Genomic DNA, 20,972 nt, shown 5'->3' on the forward strand with positions numbered 1-20,972 from the left:
TTGAAGGTCTCGGTTCTTCATCGCGAACTGGAAGCCATAAAGGTATTACTCAAACCTGCACATTCGAATTTGACCCTTCTCTGGATCGCACCGCGGTAGCGGAGCGGAAGTCACTTGCCAGACCTTTTGCGACAGCCCCAACATTCGGTGCTGTGACCTGTAACCCGCGGTGAGTCGCGACCACGGTACGCCATCGGAGGCGGGGACTATTGCTTAACTGAAGGTGTTTATTGGAACGGCGTTCCTGCTGCTCTGGAGAAGTAATCTTCCCAATTTATAAAAGAAAGGAAAGCTGGGAACGGGGTGCCTCGGCTGCAGCGTGGCAACATTGCGCGAAAAGCAGCGGAAGTGGCGAAAGTGTGCTCTGCGCGCAGCCATCCGGGAAGCGAACGCTCGTAGTCGTCACGTGGTCACCATTTGCAGCAGCTCCTCATATAGTCGGACAGAAGGAGGAAGAAGCAACTTTATTGAAATAAGGACAGTGGTTGGACGGTATAGGTGGAGCTCCTCTTCGAGGGTCCCACTGGCTATTGCGGCTCGCGGGGCCTGGTCTGGGGCCGCCAATTGGCTTCTCAAGTACCGTTCGGAGAATCGCGCGTCCAAAATTCGTATGCGGGTGTATGCACAAGAAACTTAGCGCACGTGCAAGAGGACGACAATGTGCAGATGGCAAACCGCAAAACAGCATGTTTGCATCCATAGCGCATGCTGCGCTATGGATGCAAGAAAAGGCGATATTTGCACCTTTCGACGTGCGAAACAGGTAGATTTCATGGTAAGTGAATCGTGATAACGCGCACATTTCTGCCGTGTTAATGTTGAAAAAGAAAGAAAAGACCATGGCAGTAATGCCAGTTTATGAAAATATATGCTAGAAAGGTCACATTACTGCGCAATAATAGAAGAAGAGAACAGCAGTCGCGAACATGTTCGGCAAAGAATAGCACGCTGCAAGTTCGCTCGGAAACACACTCATGCGTCTAGTGCCACAACACTTTGTATCTGCTGGCGCAGTCGTACATATAACTCGTTGTCTTTCAAGTTAAGACACCTAGAAACGCTATCAAGGATTCATAGGAAAACGAGGCACGATATGGCTGCACGCTTCCTTCTTTGACATCTTCGTTGCCTCTGTTTTCAATTTCCTTTCAACACAATTACTATTGCAAAAATAGACTGTAGCCAACCGCATATTTGCTGTGGTTAACGCCCCTGCCTTTACCACCTCATTTGTCTCTTGTTTTCGTGTAGCCACTGTTAGCTACAGTTGCGACAGCGATCAATGTTCGATATTTATGCAGAATTCCTACAGTACTTCGTCACATCCGCTTCTCATTGCCCCTTCCGCATTTACTGCCATCTAGCCACAATGGTGATTCCCGCAGCATCTGGTCTCCTCAGTTGGTCACCAGCGGGCGCGGCGCAAATAGGCAGTCACGCGAATGTGGCAATAATATTACGTTTGGTAAGAAGCATACTCGGGGACGAGCCTGATTGTTCATCCCTGTTTCATCGTAGACTTGAACGGAGGCATAGCTAGAGGCAAAATACTTGAAGCAGTGGGTTTCACATGCCGTGACAAGACCAAAGTGCGCCCTAGATCTTTTTTTCTTTCCCGTGAAGTAGCTTATTCGGTAAATATTGCGCGTTATCTTGGTGGGCTCTTGACGAACGCTTTCGCTTTGTTGTTTGGCTGTGATTTTCTTTCTTTGTTTTGTGTCTAGTTTTAGTTTAACAGTATTTATGTAAGGATTTTCCGCACGTAGAAAATTCAGCTGTAACCAGGTGGTTTTGTGATTTTTTCGTTTTGTTTTTATCTATGGCTGCATTGTTTGCTCTTCTTTATTAGGAATACCACTGGCATCTGTAAATGTTATGAAGGTTATTGTTTTGAGAAAGATTGCAGAACTTAGCCCCAGAAGATCAGGCTGGCAAGTATGATCTTCTGGCTGGCACCAAAAGATCACACTTTACCAGCCAACGTAGACAGTCTTGCATTAATAACCAATAAATGATATTGCCCGCCCGGGTTTGCTTAGTGGCTATGGCGTTGAACTGCTATGAATGAGGTAGTCGGATGGCAACCATTCCACAGCGGCCGCATTTCAATGGGGTGAAATGCGAAAACCCCCTTGTACTTAGAATTGGGCGCACGTTAAAGAACTCCAGGTGGTCCAAATTTCCTAAGCCCTCCACTGTGGCATACCTCATAATCAGATTGTGGTTACGTCACGTATAACCACATAATTTTTTAAAGAAATGATAATATCCTTTGCGCTTCAGATCCAGGCTTAGCGGTGAGTATGCGATGCACCATTTAAGCACGCCCATATAAATAATGCTCTATTTTACGATCAATACTTTTCACCATCACAGAGGCAATGAGCTTCATGCCTTCTAATTCGATGGAGAGCCTCACTGCACTTCGACGACAAGCTGAAATGAGATACAGGCGCACGAAGGAAGTTTGTGACCTGATAATGGGACGGAAAACAAGACAATAATCCAGCGTCGTTTGAACAAATTGCAGGAACAACATTGGAAGTTCTTTCAAGAATCACTGGACCCCCGTAAACCACTGTCATAAACCCGTCGGACGGTTCCTGGCCTGCGCTCTTCTGTGCAACAGCGACATCCTTTCATTGCCTTAACCGTACATCACTGCCAGACGCAACATCCCTTAGCAAGTAATTTTCGTACACGGATGGCTCGCGTGTGTGTCACGCCCAACACCGAAAACGCGAGTGTCGTTCCTATGTCTCGCGTCCCAGAAATTGAAATTTCATTTACTATCGAAACCCTTGACGCCTCTTTGGCTAATTCTGGACGTTCGTCTTCATCAAGGCCTGACGGCATCACCTATGCTTTCCTAGCCCATCTTAAACAAGAGGCCAGGCAAGCGATGTTGAATTAGTACAACTGCTCATGGCATGACGGCATTGTTCCTAAGCAATCGAAGATAAGTCGGATTGTACAGCTGCTCAAACCAAGAAAGTCACCTTTCGACCTGGCATCATATTGTACTATTGCCCTGGCAAGTTCCATAGGAAAATTAATGGAAAGGATGATCCTTACACGCCTATAATGGCCCCTTCAACACTTCAATGAGACCATGACTCCATAACAGGCTTTCGGTGAGGCAGGTCACCAATAGACAATGTTATTGACCTCACAACGTTCATAGAACAAACAAAATTAAGCGAGGCTCTGCTATCGCAAACAACTGTGACCAGTGAATCCGGGGGAGTCCAGTAAAGCGTGTCAAACCGCACACATCACACACGAGCGCCGGCAACGCGTCCCTACCGTGTACACCAAAGGCATCTACTACGGCGACCGCGATTCGCGTGGCCAACGCCGTAGTAGACGCCGCGCTTGCCTTCCCCCTGTACGGAGTGGCGGGCGAGGAGGAGATCGAGACACCGTTGCAGCCGTCGGAGAAGAAGGCGCCTCCTCCCTTTCCTGATCCCCCTGCTCGCGCGCCACAGGAGAGGGCACGCATCCGGGCCGCATTGCTGGTTCGCGTGCGCACCTCGCCTTCTTCCTCACTAGGCTCCACCCACCCTCGCCGCGTTGGTATGCTGCGCGACGCTATTTTTATACTCTACTGTCACTCTCTCTGAGCACTCCCTCCCCGAGCTCGGCGAAGCTGCGCACGTCAAGAGAAGCCCAGCGAGGTTCTAACAGGTCCACTGTAAAAATTCCTCAAGCGGATATCAGTGGTGCTCTTGATGCGAAATGTGTGTACCATAATGTCACACATGAAGCAATCCTCCAACCTCATTGGAGGCTATTGGTATCGATGGCCGAATGTTTCACTGGATACCCGACTATTTGACAAGAACGTCCTTCTTTGTGCAGACCGAAGATGGCCACACTGCCAACTACTTACATACGGTGGCGTTCCACAGGGCGGGGTATTGAGCCCTAGTCTCTTTAAAATAACTATGAATGGCCTTGCTGAAATATTACCCAAGGCAATCCCCCTATCAATGTAGGCTAATTATATCTGTCTTTAGTCTTCTGCCATGACTCGTCCTCAAGTGCATGCAAGAATTGATGGGCAGCCACCCTAACTTGTTCGTATTTCCACAAACAACGCCTTTGTTGGTCCATTGAAAAATGCGCGTTAGTGGCGTTTGACATTGGTCTATGACACCGTACCATGTTTCACTCAATGTCCGTGTTATCACATACTAGAATTCTCATTGCTTCTTAGTTTCGGTTATTGGCAGGGGCTTTTCATGGAGCCTCCACTACATCTACCTGAAGCAGAGGCTAATTGCGATGAGGCATATAATGAATCACCTGTGCGGAAAAACCTGGGAGGCGTCGGTACGATCCATGCTGTAAGTGTGGAGAAGACTGTTTCTAAACTGTTCACGCATCAGCATTCTTTGGCGAGCACCACCGCAAAGGTACTTGCACAAAAATGTGTGATTTGCGAAGTTAAGACATTTTATCCATAAAATAGTTCAAATGTTGATTGGTAGCTTTACAGGTGATAAAGAACAATTCAAATATATAAAAGTTGAGAGAAAATACCTGTATCATAAAATTTATGCATACTCCTAGGGACACATACGGCTCCATAGAAAATGCAGAAGGAAGCATATATTAGGAGTGGGTACTGAAATTTGTGGGTGTGCTAAGTTGAAATTTTGGGGTGGGCCAACGTCAAATTTTAGCGTGGGCCAACATAAATTTGTGGGTGGGCGACCCTAAATTTAGGCGTAGGCCAAATGAAATTTGGTGGCGGAGCAACTTGAAACTTGGGGGTGGGCCAACTTCAAATTTAGACGTGGGCTGACAGAAAATTGCGCATGGGACAACTTAAATTTGGGGGTGGGCCAACTTGAAATTTAAGGGTGGGCCAAATGATACTATAGGGATGGGCCAACTTGATATTCGGGGGGGGGATGGATGGATGGATGGATGCAAAACTTTAATAAGGTCCTGAGGTACGCGACTCAGCGCGCTGCGGGCCGCTCCCACGTTGGGACAGTCAGGCCTTGCCCGACCGCCGCATTGTGGGCCCTCTGGACAGCCCATAGTTGCGCCCCGGCATCGGGGCTCTTGATAGCGGAGAGCCACTTGTCCACATTGATTTGTTCCGTGCCTCGTAACGAGGGGCAACGCCAGAGCATATGGTCTAGGCTAGCGATGTCATTGCAGTGCCTGCAAGAACTAGTGGCATAGGTGTCGGGATAAATTTTGTGGAATAAAGCCGGGTTGGGATATGAACCTGTTTGCAATAATCTGAGGGTCAATGCCTGCGCTCTATTTAACTTCTTGTGTGGAAGGGGAAAGTCTCTCCTGCCGAGATAAAAGTGCTGCACAATTTCGTTGTATGTGGTCGGTTGATCTCTGTTCTCCACCACTGCGGGCCGGCGTTGGAGTTCTCCATGGTCGCGGAAAGCGAGACCTCGCGCCTTGGAGTGGGCCAGCTCGTTGAGGTTTGTTGGGCCTCCTATGATCTCATGTGAGCGGGGAACCACGTGAGAGTGTGGGTGGCGATGCTTTTGCCTTCGAGGATGCGACAGGCTTCCTTACACACGGCGCCAACGCTGAAGGCGCGGATGGCTGCCCTGGAGTCGCTAAAGATATTGGCATGTCCGTCGTCCAGGAGGGCCAAGGCAATGGCCACTTGCTCGGCCGCATGCGACGACGTGCTTCGTACCGAAGCGGCGTTAACGGTCGAACCTCTGTGGTTGATTGAAACTACCGTGAAATTGTTGCTGTTTGCATACTGGGCCGCGTCAACGAAGCAGCTGCCGCCAGGGAGTTCGGTTGCGCGGCGTAGGAGCGCTACCGCTCTGGCCTTCCTTCTTTCTACGTTGCGCTGGGGATGCATATTGCGCGGGGCGGGCGATATTATGATGTTATCTTTCTGCTCTTTCGGAAGGCCCTGGTAGGCATCTTCGACAGTGGGGGGGAAATTTTCAAATTTAGGGGTGGCCCAACGGAAATTTGCGGGTGAGCCAAATTCACATTTGAGGGTGGCTCAAATTGAAGTTTCGGGATGGGATAACTCGAAATTTGCGGGTGAGCCAAGCGAAATTAGGGGGTTTGCTTATACATACTCAGCCAACTCCAGCGGTGTTTCTGCACAATTTTTTAAGGTACAGCTTCGCAGTTTTGGCGAAAACATGCAAAACAAATATTCACACCCTCGAAAGTTAGTGTCATGCTCTATCGACATGCCTTGGGCGAGCATGATGCGCCTGAACTCATACAACAATTATGGTTGCTAGAGACTACTTGATTCCAAACTACATCACAGTTTACAAACTCAGAGCGTACATTCGACATCTGTACCGCGTACCCTGTACTGCGCCTATCCGTCGTACATGCTCTTTTAGTCCGCGTCTTTGTACCGCTGTTTTTTTAGTACGTCACTTTATTGCAACTTTGCCGGCGCAAATACCTCAATCCACACTTTCCAAACTTATTACGACTCGTCAAGGCTACCATCCGTCAGACTTCATACAAGAACAGCAAAACCACTTTTACGTCTGTGGTGCCTACGACAACCACAAGTACACATCACTATTGAGGAAATTACGAGCACCCGTCATTCCACAGTGAATCTACGGCATTTGACATTGTCATTACAGAACGAGGCATATGAACAAAAAATGCCCATTTGCACCAATTCATCTGCGTCTGCCATGAGCTCCTCAGGTGCTGTTATCATCCTGTCCTTACAAGACACGATGATGTTCGAAGTACACTGCACAACGAGCTCTAGGACAAGAACCTAGAGAGTGGGTCACCTTTTGTGACTCCAAGTCAGCGCTTCAGCAGTCAGCCTTAATATGGAAAACCCATGAACAACTGGTGTTTGAGACTAGAGGTATCCTCTATCAAGCCCTCATAAACGGGCATGACATCATCTTCCAATGGCTTCCGATGGATTGTGTCATCGTCGGTAATGACCTTGCTGATGACGCCGCCCGGTCAGCCCATAAAAGAAGGTTGACAGTTCTTATATCATTATCAATGAAAAACGCTGTGAGTGGTCTTCGTTTACTCGCTCAAAATAAGACTGAGACGTCGCGAAACGTCCAGGTTTTCTTGAACTGTCATCTCCACCCCCCGTCCCCCGGCGGGGTCCTACATTCAATATGCAGATTCCATCGCACTTCTCCCGCTGTTACTCAGCGCTACCGTGTCGCCTCTAGTTAGGAGTGCCTTACTTATTACTTATAAGTAAGACGAAAGCCTACTCATTATTTATTGGAATATCCGACACACCTATGTGTGACTCATGCAACTGCGAAGGGGCGATTGAGCACGTGTTGTGTTTTTGTAATCTCCATGACATTGAACATGACATTCTTCGGATTGCGTTAAACTCACTAGACAGCAGACCATTTTCAGAGACCAAGATTCTTGGCCCCACGTGTCCCAGGTTTAAAAATCTATACGAGCATTGCCACGATTCATGAATTAGACTGGCCTCAGTGACCAATTTGGAGTGATGGACAACCACACGTGTTCACAATGAGAGTACCTTCGTCCCTCCCTCTTCTTTTTTTCTTTCACCTCTTCAGACGTGTAGGGTAGCAAACAGGACGTGCGTCTGCTTGACTTCTCTACCTTTCCTTCTTTTCTTTGCTCCTCCTCCTTCATGATTATATCAAATGAGAAATGAGTCCGATTTACCGGTTATGAAGAAGGAACACCGGTTACCGGTGTTCCTTCTTCATGTGTATCTGATGCCTGAACTGCAAAATGCAAGTTGTTCATAAAGATCTTTCCTCAAGGTAAACACGCAGTGCCGCTTTCGAGAGAAGCTCGATCGTTTATCCAAAGTTGTTTGTAGTTAAATAAAAGCGACGCGGATGGCTGCATGTGTACTTTTCTTTTTGTTTGATAAGTGTCTTGTGCGTGCTGTTAGGCCAGTGCTCTGTATCCTTTTTGTTAGCGTTTTGGAATAGTTGTCATCTTGGATCCTACAGTGATAACTAATAAATGGCGCTGGATGGTAGGAGTTAGGCAAGCAGAAGGAGACAGAAGCGCTCCGACTGTAAGTGTGGACAAGTCGATGTCATGTGGTGGGCATCTTCTTTCAACAATGAAACGGGACAGTTTTGACAAGTTGAATCAATAGGGAAGGGCAGCGAGTTCCTAATAAAATGGAGGGCTAAGGGAGAGGGCGAAGAGGCAATGTTGGCAGCACAAATACCTTTTGCAACTGCTGCTAAGCGGATGAACTCCGCTTAACTTAGAGGCAGGGCAATGCCATATCATGTACTTTTTTTCTATCAACCTCATTTTGTCCTTTTGTCGTGTAATGTGAAAAGCGTAGCAATATATTCAGAATTTTTTGTTTGAGCATCGCAGCACCTTTTGAAAGGTTGTCATTGATGTTCAATGGTAAGAGGCTTTCCCGCTTTACAGTTAGCGATGACGCTTAATAAATGTATGATGTAAAGCATACGCCATTTTAAGCCTATTTTAGGAAGTCTTCCTAACTTCGGGCAATGAATATCTTCATGGGTCGCGCATTAATCATTAAATGAAGGCGTCTTCACGGTAAACAAATGATATTTATTTATTTGGTACTTGGCCATGTTTTGTAACATTATACTACATTAAAGAGGATTAAAACTTTTTTTTATTTTTTGCAGATACTAAGTTACAAGTGCAACAAACTCCCACGAACCTTATTCCCCCAGAGTTCTGTAATATATGGCGCTTTCCCTTCCCGTTCCCGCTGGCTTATGACGACTATGTCGCTCGCTTATCCTCAGACTCCTTCGCATCTTACCTGTGCTCTATTTGTAAGAGATCCATGTAAGAGATCTGCGTGCTCGATGCAAGAGATCGTAGCTGTGCTCTATTTGTAAGAGATGGACACCTCCACTTTTCAGGCCTAACATAAGTGCTCTGCTGGGCTCGTACGACAGCAAGTCTCTTCTCATTTCTTCATGAGGGTGGGCACAGTCTTATGACCTTGTAAATGATGACGCATTACACAACTTGTAGTATATAGGTCATAGTTTCATTTTCGTTGCTTCTGTTGCTCCTAAGTCACGATCTCTATCGCTCCCAGGCATTGTGGGTGGCCGCACAGCAAGTTGTAAAAGATACTAAGACAAAGAGTCGTTCTGCATCTCTTTGCGTTGTACATTTAAACGTCGCTTTCATTAAGCCAACGCTAGCGAATACGTTCGAACATACTCATGAAACTGGAAAATATGTGTCTGAACATGGTTTAGTCAATATAATGCGTCGCTAAGCGCACCTTTCTTCAAGAATTGTAGCGTGAAGGAGTCAGTGGATTATTGAGAAAAGCCCTTCACACGCTACTATCACATTTATCCGCGGGTCGGTAAAAAGGGCTCCACTACCACATAGCGTTTCATCGGAATGGAATGGGAAAGTCAGCAACAAACTTAGGCTGAGCGTGGGTTCTCCAGTAAACAAGCCAGCACTCTCAAACAGGACCTCAACCAAACCACCTACGTACTGACATCCGTCATATTCTACAGTGCTCAAAATTGGATGGTTAGCCTACAGCTCCACCGGGTGTACGGTTGATTTCCTCGCTTGCCGAAGTTGTGATAAGGGCGCTGTGACCGATACACTAACGGGAATAATATCAACAAAACGCCACTTCTCAAACAAATCGATCGCTCGCCCTCAAAGCTCGTTCGATAAAACTGTTGGAACATCATGGTACAGCACGAAAGAAATGTCCTTTATATGAAGACTACACTGCTATGTAGAATCCGGTAACGGAGAAAAAAGAAATGTTCATCTCTCTCTCTCTTTCTCAAACAATGCACTCATACAGACTAAATCGACTTAGTCCTAGTGCTTATAAGGCGTTAGAAGCCTTGCACAGTTTAATTAAACATAGTTCTTGTCCGTCCGGTTTTTCACTTGCATAACGATCGACTGCGCGCGGCTGCCGCCGTGTTTACATCCAGACGTAGAATTGAAGAGCGTGGCAGTGCCTCTCATCTAAGGTCCTTTTTTCGTCTGGCTTAAAACCGATCAATACGTCTGATCAGTAGCACGCAATGTAGGCCGATACTATCAGACTAAATCAATTAACACGTCTTGTACTCAACCCAGTGCACTAAAAAATTTACTCTCTGCTAGCCCCAGTACATATTTCTACAGATTTTCACTCTAGAGGAACTACATTGCGTCGAGCCTTTCGATACAATAGCATCAAACAATGTATTGATTGTGCGTTTTCTTTTCATTTTTTAAACGACGCAATCATTCTGTGTTTCTTAGAATGTTTTTTTTAGTTAGCTCTAACACCGTGTCACTTTGGTTGATTTGTCGTAGACCATTTTTTTTTTCTTTTTGTTAGAAGCACATGTGCACTTATATTGGACAAAATAAAAAAGCTGAGAATAACGACGACAACTTTCCTGCGTAGCCACGTCAGGGAAGCAACACATGATGCACTTTTGGATACTTTTTGTGTGTAAGCTGTCCGAACATATGGGAAAATATACATAACTGCCGATAGCGCTGCATTTATTTACTAATATTTCTTGAGCTGGGAGTATCTTTGAGCGAAGCTTGGCGGTGCGTTTGACGGTTAATCGTTTCCCTTCGAACGATAAATTTGCGACAAAAAAAGTAAGCTATAGTCACTTGCCCGTTCGAATAGAAGGTCACTCTTGGCTTCAAGGCTTTAACCCTCACATATCGACTTATCGCGTTCCTTCAAAACTCTCTCTTCTTTCTTCTTTCACACACTTTTCTGGGACTTTTGACCTTGAGATCGATCATTTGAAGACATCTAGTCTCTTAAAGAACAAACTTACGCCAAAATCAAAAAAAAAGAAGGGTACTGCAGAGATCAGAATGATTGAATTGTTACCATAGGCAGGAAAGGAATAATAATATGCCTAGACATATGGCCAATAAGAGTAATATATTTCCGTTCTTGTGCGGAAGCCTTGTTCCGAAATACCGCATCTTGGTGAGCGTCCAGCTCTTTCTGCTTTCTCGTGTTTTGGCATCATACATTTCCGCCCTTTTCCCGCGCTTCCCCAACGCGGCACCACGACAGATCTTGATGAGGGTCAGATTCGTACGGCCAGCGTGCGAAACGATAACCACAGTGCCAAGAGTTTTCCGTCACTGCTCCACACTGTTTCTGTCGAAGGTAAAGGTTTGTTGCGACACCTCTTCCTGGCGCCACCCTTTCGATTGCCCTCCCCGCGAGCTTCCTCCATTCAGAAGCCGCCCTTTCCCTCCCTACTCCCGCCGACACCGGGCCCGTTCAGCCCGCCTTCCGCCGCGACTCGCTCTCTAATGATTGGCCGCCCAAGTGACGGTCACGTGGCAGACGACGCGCGCTTCCATAAAAGGGCGCCGTGGCTCGGGCGCCAAACTCGGTGCGCCTGAACGCCGTCAATAGTTCGCTGCGTGCTCGTTTCCCGCCACCAGCGCCTCACGAAGGACAAACAGCGCCAAGTGCGCTACCTAGTCGCCAGTAGTCACCGCACGTGTCCGATCACAGGGCTTTTAGGGTCTGAAGAACAGGGCACAAGTCGCATAAGCTTATATAGCGCCTGTTGAGCGTCAATAGAGAGAGTGAGATACGTAACGAGGTCGGCAGTCGCTCGTTTCGTGCAGCTCATTTAAGTCCAGACAGCTATAGCGTCAGCAAATTATCGTTTTGGGAGTAACTTAAAGCAACGCGACACAGAAGCATATCTTGAAACAGGGTCGTCCCTGCCCGGCCACGGCTGCAACAACTCCTTCAACCATGGCGTCTTCCTTCGCAATCCTGCTACTCGTGATCCTCTCATTGTGTTCGCACCTCAACGTGAGTAGGCTCTTCCGTTTATTAACTCCACGCCTGGGCGCTTTTGCCATTGCGAAAAGATGAAAGCGCATGCTTTAAAAAGAAGATATCGCCTGAATGAGTCATCGGACATTCCTAAGCCATTGAGTCATTAATGTCTTACAGAATTGTGCTATTCTTGTTCCAAAGAATTATAAATAAATAAAAAACGACTCGCCTTAATATTTACGACAGCAGAACATGCAATGATAAAGTGGCAAGCATCAGAGCAAAAGCAACTTTAGAATTTAAGGTGTGTGATGACCTATTTCAAGAAGACGCCGCGACCTTCCAGGTAAAGTTTTGTCATTCGAGCTTCTTAATATTCCTTTCAATACAGTACGACAACACTTGTTCTCCGTGATAAATTAGGTAGGGTTGCTCGTATACTGCGACGAAATTCGGCGTTAATGTACTGCACATATATATCGTGCCCCCTGACCATGCATATAACTACGGCAGGCGATGATTCAGTTCCAGAATTCCCCTAATCCTGTTTCCTATCTGCTTTTCTTCCTTACTTTCCTTTTTTTTCTTCGCAGTTCTTTGTAACTGGACATATCCTTGGACGTTTTGAAAGCACGCTGGCCGGCTTATTTCTGAAAGCTGGTGTTCCTTATTTGGCAACAAGTGTTGCATAAAAAGTTCGCTGACATACACGGCGCACAATATGTAGATGCTGATAATTAAATGCCAGATGCCTTGCGGAGCTGCACACTGAAGATTGTAGCAAAAAAAGATGATCACGCCTATATGGACTCGCTATTGCACAAATATTGATTAATTTTTGTAGTAATAAATGAAGAACGTTCTCTAGAAAGGTTTCACAAACAGCTGAGCAACGATGCAAACTGAGCATCATGTGCCGGTCACAGTTTAGAGCACGCAACCTAACCTGTTGCTTTTCTTTACTCATTAAGCGCATCCACAGGTCCGTGCTTGCGGGCTTGCAAGTCTGCGCTGGTGTACAATTGCAGCGCCAGATTATAATACTTCGCAGTGTACGCTCCTACTAGCTAGTTTCACAGCCTCGCTGGATTACCGTCGATCTTCATAACACGTTCCTACTGTTATGTCCCTTCAGCCGGGCTTCCCAAGGCAATGCTTTGTTTTATAGCGAAGCTGTCTATGACTACGCCTCCCCCCCCCCGCAAAAAAAAAAAAGAAATCGTGACGGCGAACAGAATATGCCTTGCAGCAAAGCGAATTCTCTCGCAATTGCTCCGTAGCTCTCAATCTAACGCAGTTATCTTGAAAAAAAAAAAATCATACTGAAATTCGCCGCTATGACGCCTCTATAAATAGGCCTAGTTTTACTTGTCATGATGAGTAAAAGAATAATAATAAGAAATACAATTGTCGTTTTTTTTTCTCTGTAACATAATAAAGTAATGTAATAAAAGAATACAAAAAATAATAACCTGGCAGAAGAAGAATGACACGTTTGGTGCATATATATATATATATATATATATATATATATATATATATCTTTATCACTAAAAATACTCTTGTTAGGTCTAATTAGTAGAATGGGAACATACAGAAGAATGCTTCAAGTATCAAAGCATATAGTCCCGTGACAACGGTTTGCGAAACACAGCACTGGTAATTACTTATAACTTAGATAAAATGCAACATTTAAAGAACATAAAGATAAGTAGAACGTAATACCTATAGTATTACACAATCTTACTGCAACAGCCCTTGAAATGACAAAAAATAAAAATAGTGTGGATGTTATACTACTAACCATAGACTAATGGGGAACTGGACTGCGCAGTGATATTTTTCACTTCCGTTTGATTATTACCATATATTCTAGCTTGCAACCTCTAGGGTTCATATCTAGTTTTGTTAAAACAATGATGGCACAAAGCTAAAACAGCAGCGCAAATTCAAAATTCTAACACGCGCCGAATGCTCATTAGATGTATAGTTTATTTTCCCTTTTTTTACATTCAGTCCCATATGAAAACGCCAGCTAGTGTGAGGAGTAAAAATCACGAACGAGAGCTAGCAGATAAACGTAATATCCACTGAGTCCCCCTCCCCCCCATAGCGGGCCGTGTTCTAAAAAGAAATGACGGCAAACTTCGTTTTCACCTTGCAGCTGTTTTCGAAGCACTCAACCTTGGTTAGATCGATAACCTAGGTTCCACAGTTTTTCGTTCTTTGATTCTGCGAATGCAAAACGACCTAAGAGGGCTGCCGTAATCATACAGGCATAGCACGATTCTGATTCTTGTCATCGTGTCCGTAGTGCTCACCTCGCTGGCGTCTGCTTGGCCAAATATAGCCGAAATTTGACCAAATTTTGAGCTTTCAAAATGTGGTCAGCATTTTCTTGTTTATGTGACATATTCATTAATTTTGCCCTCGTCTTTTGCCGTCAGGCGCCTTGCTTTTTCCAGTAAATATAGTTTGAAGCATTGTGCTCAGTGTTGGAGTGCCTGCTTGCTTAACAGAGATAAACCCCAACACCCTCTCTCCATTGGCTGTCTTCAGTGTTCATCGTCTAAATCATGCATTGAAAGACCACGAAGACGTTCAGCGACCGTGAATCAGCGCCTAATAAGTGAAAAAGAAAAAAAGGAACTAGAATAATTCAAGCACTGACTGGGCCCGCTATAATCCCGCGAGGGAGCGGACTTATGTATACAAAATCAAACTCCTTAATCCAACAAAACTTCTCGATTAAATGTGCAGGAAGGAGTTCCCGCATTCTCTGCGGGTTAAGAATGACCCAGATCCTTAGGTAGTCGGCAAATCTTGCCCGGCATTTCGAAAGTTTCCCTCATCGCCTCCCCCACCCCCTTTTTGCTTTATTGGATGGCGGTCGTGCTACCTCCACTAATAATAACGGTCAACTTGGAAATGACGCAATTGCTCGGTGCGCGTGCTCGCGCATCTCAATGCGCGAGCACGCGTCCTTGGCTCCTCGATCGCTGCGTTTTTCTTCGTTTTCTTAGAAAGATCGTGCCAGAACGAACCATGAAAGTTTGCTGCGCTTTGCTCCGCATTTGCGTTTGAGTGGTTACGATAACTACTGCAGGCGGAAACGTGTACAAATGACTCTAAAAGAGGCCATAACTGCTACCACAACTGATCAGCGGTTCTCATTGTGTAAGTCACCTTGCGTATTTTCCAAGTGCAAAGCAAGATCCCCTCGTCTTTTTTTTTTTTGTAATAATCTGTCTGCACGCTGTAATACGCTCATGATTAACGGCGTAATGGCCGAGGCGCGCCGGTGTGGGCATTGTCAGTGTTGCAGAAAAAACAACCTGGCTCCGGCGAAGTCCTTGTACAAAAAGGGTAGCGTTCACACCCTGATTCATTATTTCCTATGTTTTATTAAGGCAATGTGCTTCCAACACGGCTTCGGCGCAATCGCATATTTGTCGGTGTTCCCGCTGTAACAGTACCCCTCCATAGTTTTTGGTAACGAAGGATTTGCTGATAATGAATCTATTCACGCCTACAAAAATCAGACTCGCGACACTCTTCTTTATACTGCAGAATGCCGCCGCGTAAGATATTTTCGTTACGGTACGGGCATGCTCGTACGTATGGATCCCCGAACGGCCATTGAGGCCATCTAAAGGTCCAGGTCGCAGAACTTAACCCATTTCACCAACACGTCGCTGCCGTTGCAACACTTCAAAGAGTGCGCACAAGTCGTCACAATTTTCGTACACTAACCCCGCCGTTCCTACTCCACTCATTACAAATACATTACAAGTCACCTGTGGTAAGCCCCTGATCCCACGTTTTTTCTACGAATCTTCAACTTTTAAAGTTTTCTGTCCTCTCCACGGCAACGCGCCATTGAACGGAGAAAAATGGGGCAAACAGGCAGCGTCAAGTCATATCCATGTTAGCTCGATAAATTATGGCTTCAAGTCCGCGTGAACACTACGGCTGGAGGTCCTTGAAGCGAGGCGATGCTTTTCAGCGCGTCGAAGCCATGAATGTCTATTTCTCTAAATGTTGCCGCTCACAGCGTGGCCCGCGAGAACGCTTCGAAAAGATGCCAGGTTTCTTTGAGAGCTTCGTGTAGCGCTTGCATAAGACCATGCGCAAGCGCAACTGCATTATGGTCAATGACAACGTTTTATAAGTGCAGCGCTTATCGAGATATTAATTCACACACAGTATCGATTAATGCATATTTAACGCGTGCTACATAGCAATAAATTTTTCTACTCAGGGCACTGGCAATAAGCAGAGGCAATATTACAGTGTGTGTTTCTAACTTGTCTGTGTTGTGCGCGTGTTGAATGCGTATACGACTGGGTTACTTCATGTACCGCCCTTGTGTTTGAGTGTACAGTATGCTAGGCTTATGGCGAGGCAAATATGACCCATTCGAGAATGCTTTTTCCTTCTCCCTCGCCACTGCAGTGACACCACCATGGGAAGATTCACTTTTCCTTGCGCGTTCCTAAAGTACATGTTGCCGTAAAGTGCTTGGGGCTGCTAAAAGGGACACTAAGTAGTGACGTTAGGTCAGCCTTGATTGGTATGCATAAGCAATAAGTTACCTGAAAGTAGCATTCTTATGCTTTAAGGGTTTTCTTACTGCGTAACTCGAGCAAGGCGTCATCTCTGTAATATTTTCAAGTCGCCTTAGGTCACAGGGAGCTACAGATTTTAATATTTTGTCCCGAACTGTCTTGTCCATACAAGCCTTCTGTCAGCGAATTCCACCACTATTCCATGGTACATTTACTTATCCTTCGTGCCACGAAAAGCATGATTAAAATTTGCGTATACGAACCTGCGCGAATGTGCGTATACGAACCAATTTCATGCAATCGTGCATGCCGCTGTCGCACGTGCTTCTGCTACAGCAAATGCATTAATGTCACTGGCGTAGCAGAAGCGCATATGTTACTTTGCAAGAACTTCATATGTGCGCATAGCACGGTGAGTAACCTTGAAGCAAAGTGGCACGCATGGTGGCGCCTGTATATGAGAGCCCGAAATTTACACCAAGTGAAATCCTACTGATGGTACCGGATCGGAATGCCACTTCGTTATCGGCATCGTTTCAACATGTGCGGGTACAATCTAGAATTTCAAGTATGCGTACCACTTGCAATGGCATGTGCTGCAAAGGTTTATTGTAGTGGGGAACACTTTACTATCGAGGGGACAGAACATGCAATTTCTTTTATTTTTGCCAGCCGCCATGCGTTAACAGCGCCTCCAATGAGGCCTTTCCCTACCTTTAACTGTTTGGGTTCGGCACTTTCTGTGCCGCCCTCGAGCGCATATGATAGCGTTTGTACCTCAAAGATGACCCGTATTTCGAGAGCAATTGTTTGCGGATGAGTTTTAAATGGCTTTGACAGACATGCAAGAAGGAGCATCGAAATTCAACGGTACCAGAACTAAGTCGACCTTTCTAAATATTGGCCAACCCATGAGACTCGGAAATAATTAACGTCGTTGGAATAATTACGTGGAGAGACCTGGGCACCACGGCAGCTGGCATATCCCCATTCCAAAGGCTACTAATCCCAAAGCAAACTTCCTGCGGGCTTGAGTAATCCCTGCAATAAGTACTGCGTCACATAAAGACTGCCGTTTGGAAATTCATACAAAAATATTCAGAACTGCCTCTGAGCTGTCATTATATATATATATCTGCTAAAAGAATGTATGCATCTATAGGGTAAAACTATTTTCTCTCTTTGTAGCTGTCGGTGTTTTTGATAAGCAAATGTTGAGATGACTCACAATTTTCAAGGCTCACCCCGGCGAAAAAATACCCGGCCTTGTGTAAACAATAGCAGGTATCACTGATCGATTGCAGCCCATTCAGAACTGATGGCGGTCACTTGCTTAGCGACTCATCCGTCTTCACCATAGCTTACCAGGTTGTTTTTCGAAACCTACGTCCGACCAATTTGTCCGTCACAAACATTTTCTGTAGCTTGAGTGACCGCCGACTGTCTATACGTACAACTACGTTTTGGAACAAAAATGGTACTGTGGCTTCGATTTTGCTTTTTCTGCGATAAATAAGTAGGGCATCTTACGAGATACTTAAAAAATTTCCTAAATGATGCTACATTTATGCGTCGATGACGCTGAAGATAGGTACTGCGCTTTCCTAGGCCGGTAATTGTCTCTTTCTCTTTTCAGTCGCATTCAATATCTCAACCTCCGTGTCTGCAGTTCCGAACGACTGGTGAACCTCTGGGCGAAATATTATCTTTTCAATGCATAGTTGTGGGCTTCTCGTTCTAAACTTTTATTCTTTCCTTTGCTGTTGTACACGGCTGAGGCACACGTGAGAAGAAGACAGACGCCCCTAGCCAATGAGCATTTCAGCAGCGGACGAAGTACATGTGTCCATCACGTAGACAGTTACAGAATATCCCAACACCACAGCTTTGGGCACTTGTGAATGAGGGAAGAAAGAGAAGTTGCGGGGGTGCTTGTCTTTGTAGGTTTCGCCGAAGGCATCAGGCGCGAAACCTGTTTTTTGGCCGCTGCTTTCTAGCAATGTGTGGTTCAGTCGCTTCGCTTGGTTTAGAAAAGCCTCGCATTGGAAACAATCCCTGTTGCGCAACAACGCGATACGTGAGCTGCCTACACGCGGTGACACACAGGCCACGACGGACGAGCACTGAAGGAAACTGAAGCACTATTTGCGACATTGTGGACAGCCTGTATGGAAATACTCGGTAGTACACTCTGAAAACAAAATGAAAACGCTTTTCTGTCTATTTCTGTCAGGAATGTTAGAAAACTTTGGCATAAGAATATACGGAGCAAAGTTTTTGTTTTTATTTTTCATCTCCTATCGTATGAAGTTCTGGCGCGGATCAGTGCCAGAAAGAAGTTACACAATATATTTCCACTTGAACGTAGGCAAGCATAATGCCATATGCTTTATAGATGCAGTCGTGACAGTTGGCAGCTCCTCACTTTTATTAAAGATTGTGTAACTGATGACTTCCCGCTCAGAAATAGGATTGAAAATACGGCTTGTAGGATAACCGACGCCACTTCGGTAAAAAGCGAGTTGGTGGTATTGGCGGCTGTAGTAAATTTGAAGCGACATTTGAAAAAATGTTGTAGCCAACTTTAAACATTTACGCGGACGCCAACGGAGCCCAGCTCGGTCGGTGGATGTTTGTGGTATAGGCTACCAAAAGCTTGAAAAAAATCAATTTCATAATTGGCGGAACTCATTATACACACTCCTCTATGTACGCAAACATTTTGTTTTTCCAGCCTTCTTGTTGTGGTACTCCAAAGGCCATAACGGCTTTTATTACTAGTCGCAGTGCCTTTCGAGCACTATTCATGCGGTTGACACTCATTTCAAGTGGTAGTGCACATTTAAAATCCTATATTTAAGCATGTGGATACTGTACAATCACGTCTATAAAAGAAATTTTAATTTATAATGCGCAACTGCTGTTATAGTAGATTCCTTTGCCGTGTGTGTTCTTTGAAACAATCTCTTCCCGCCAGCTATATCAGCACCCGCCACTGCTGCTTTGACTTGCTGTCATTGAACTGCGGGGCACTCGTGTCAAAATGTTCGTAAGATATTCTAAAAAGTTGAAAATATTCCAAAAGCAAGTGATACATTCATACACATCATTACGAGAATCTGCCCCGACGTGTTGGATACCGGTGATAGTTCCTTCACCAATAATAGAGTTTTGGGAGATGTGAACTTCGTCTTGCGAGCCTGCAACGTATAGGATGTTTTCACCGCTCTCGTGTCTCTTTTTGCCCCAGTGGTTTGAAATACGTAATTCAATGCTCCGTGGGCTTGTTTGCATGCCTCACCGTGGAATCTTTACGATTGTGCTATGTTAAGTATATCCACGCATCACTGACCAGCCGCTGCGCAATGTCAAACATGCTCAACTTGTGCCGTCCTTTGTCTGCCGGTTCAGTTGGACCTCCGCCCGATCAAAGGGTTAAACACAACTTTCGGAGCGTTGCCAATAAAACCGGCGGTTCCTTTGCATCGGTCGCTTCACTTACATAGATATTTCCCTTCGTTCCTCGAGGCAAGCCACTGTTTTAGCGGATTTACATTTATTGAAGTCAATCGCAGTCACTGCATGACCAAGTCTGAAGAAGTATCGATGTTTCGGAATCACGTACTGGTTACCCTTCCACTCGCGTTAACTTTTATCGAAATAGCAAATATATGTCAGTTGTACATCCTCGAGGCGCGTTCATGCCGTCGGCGGCACCACCACCGCCGTGCCGCTAGGGTGTCGATCTTAGATGTGTGGCTCGCGCGAGGGGAGTTACAAGATCTCCAGAGATTGGCAGTGCGTTTTGCTGCAAGTGCTACGAGTCAAAGGGAACCCGCTTAGCTGGCACGATCGTTGTGCGTACAAAAATGAGCAACCGTTCCCCAACCAGTAAATGGGGGTAAGTGAAGCTTGTCCTGTGCACACCTGACCTTCGTCACGGTTAAGTAACCCACAGGCAACGTTGTCGCATTGTTTCGGCTCGCGCTCCCTCCGCTCGGGATCTTCTCCTTTGCTGTCGCATTGCCTGGGCTCAGGCGGCTCTAAGGGCTGGGGCGGCGCCCCGACGGGGAGCCCTTTCACGCGCGAGTTCTCGCCGCCACTCGTCGAACGCTGCCCATTCCGCGGGGGAACGCACAACGCGCGTCACTCCCATCCGTTTTCCGGAGCTGAACTGAACAAAAACGAAGCGGCCTCAGTGCGCCCGAAACTCTTCCCTGTCCTTTCCCTCCCGGCGGAAGCAAAACGGCTCTGATTGGTTGCGCGCATGGCGTGAGCGCTCGCCTATGCAGCTAGAACCCTTGCTAATGGCTCACGCTCCGGCGACGGCGCAGCTGTCAACTCATAAAACCGCCCTTTCGTGCAGCTGGTCTGTTCTGGGCGCAACTTTTTTTTTTGCGTGACCACTACAACGCTACTTGTGAGTAAATAAAGCTTCGCTTTAATACTGAAGCTGTGAACGTTTGGTAAACCGCTCAATGTGGTTAGCTTAGAAATTACTTTATTTCTCTTTTGACTTATTTGACCTTTTTCACAGATGTTCTTGTTTGGTGAAAATAAAATACTGACTGACTGACTGACTGACTGACTGAAAGCAAATTCGGTACAACCCGCCGTGGTTGGTTAGT

At 45.9% G+C, this 20,972-nt stretch overlaps 1 protein-coding gene across 1 annotated transcript in view; it reads left to right on the forward strand.

Annotated features, from left to right (window-relative positions):
* Positions 1-11,386: 11,386 nt before the first annotated feature.
* LOC142576216 (uncharacterized) overlaps positions 11,387-20,972 on the forward strand; it is a 67,474-nt gene continuing 57,888 nt past the window's right edge. Inside the window, exon 1 of the mRNA XM_075686235.1 lies at positions 11,387-11,809. Coding sequence (XP_075542350.1) covers positions 11,750-11,809 — 60 coding nt within the window. The 5' untranslated portion in view covers positions 11,387-11,749. The remainder of the gene's footprint in view (positions 11,810-20,972) is intronic.

The sequence above is a fragment of the Dermacentor variabilis genome, chromosome 3 (assembly GCF_050947875.1).
Source record: "Dermacentor variabilis isolate Ectoservices chromosome 3, ASM5094787v1, whole genome shotgun sequence".
Lineage (NCBI taxonomy): Eukaryota > Metazoa > Arthropoda > Arachnida > Ixodida > Ixodidae > Dermacentor > Dermacentor variabilis.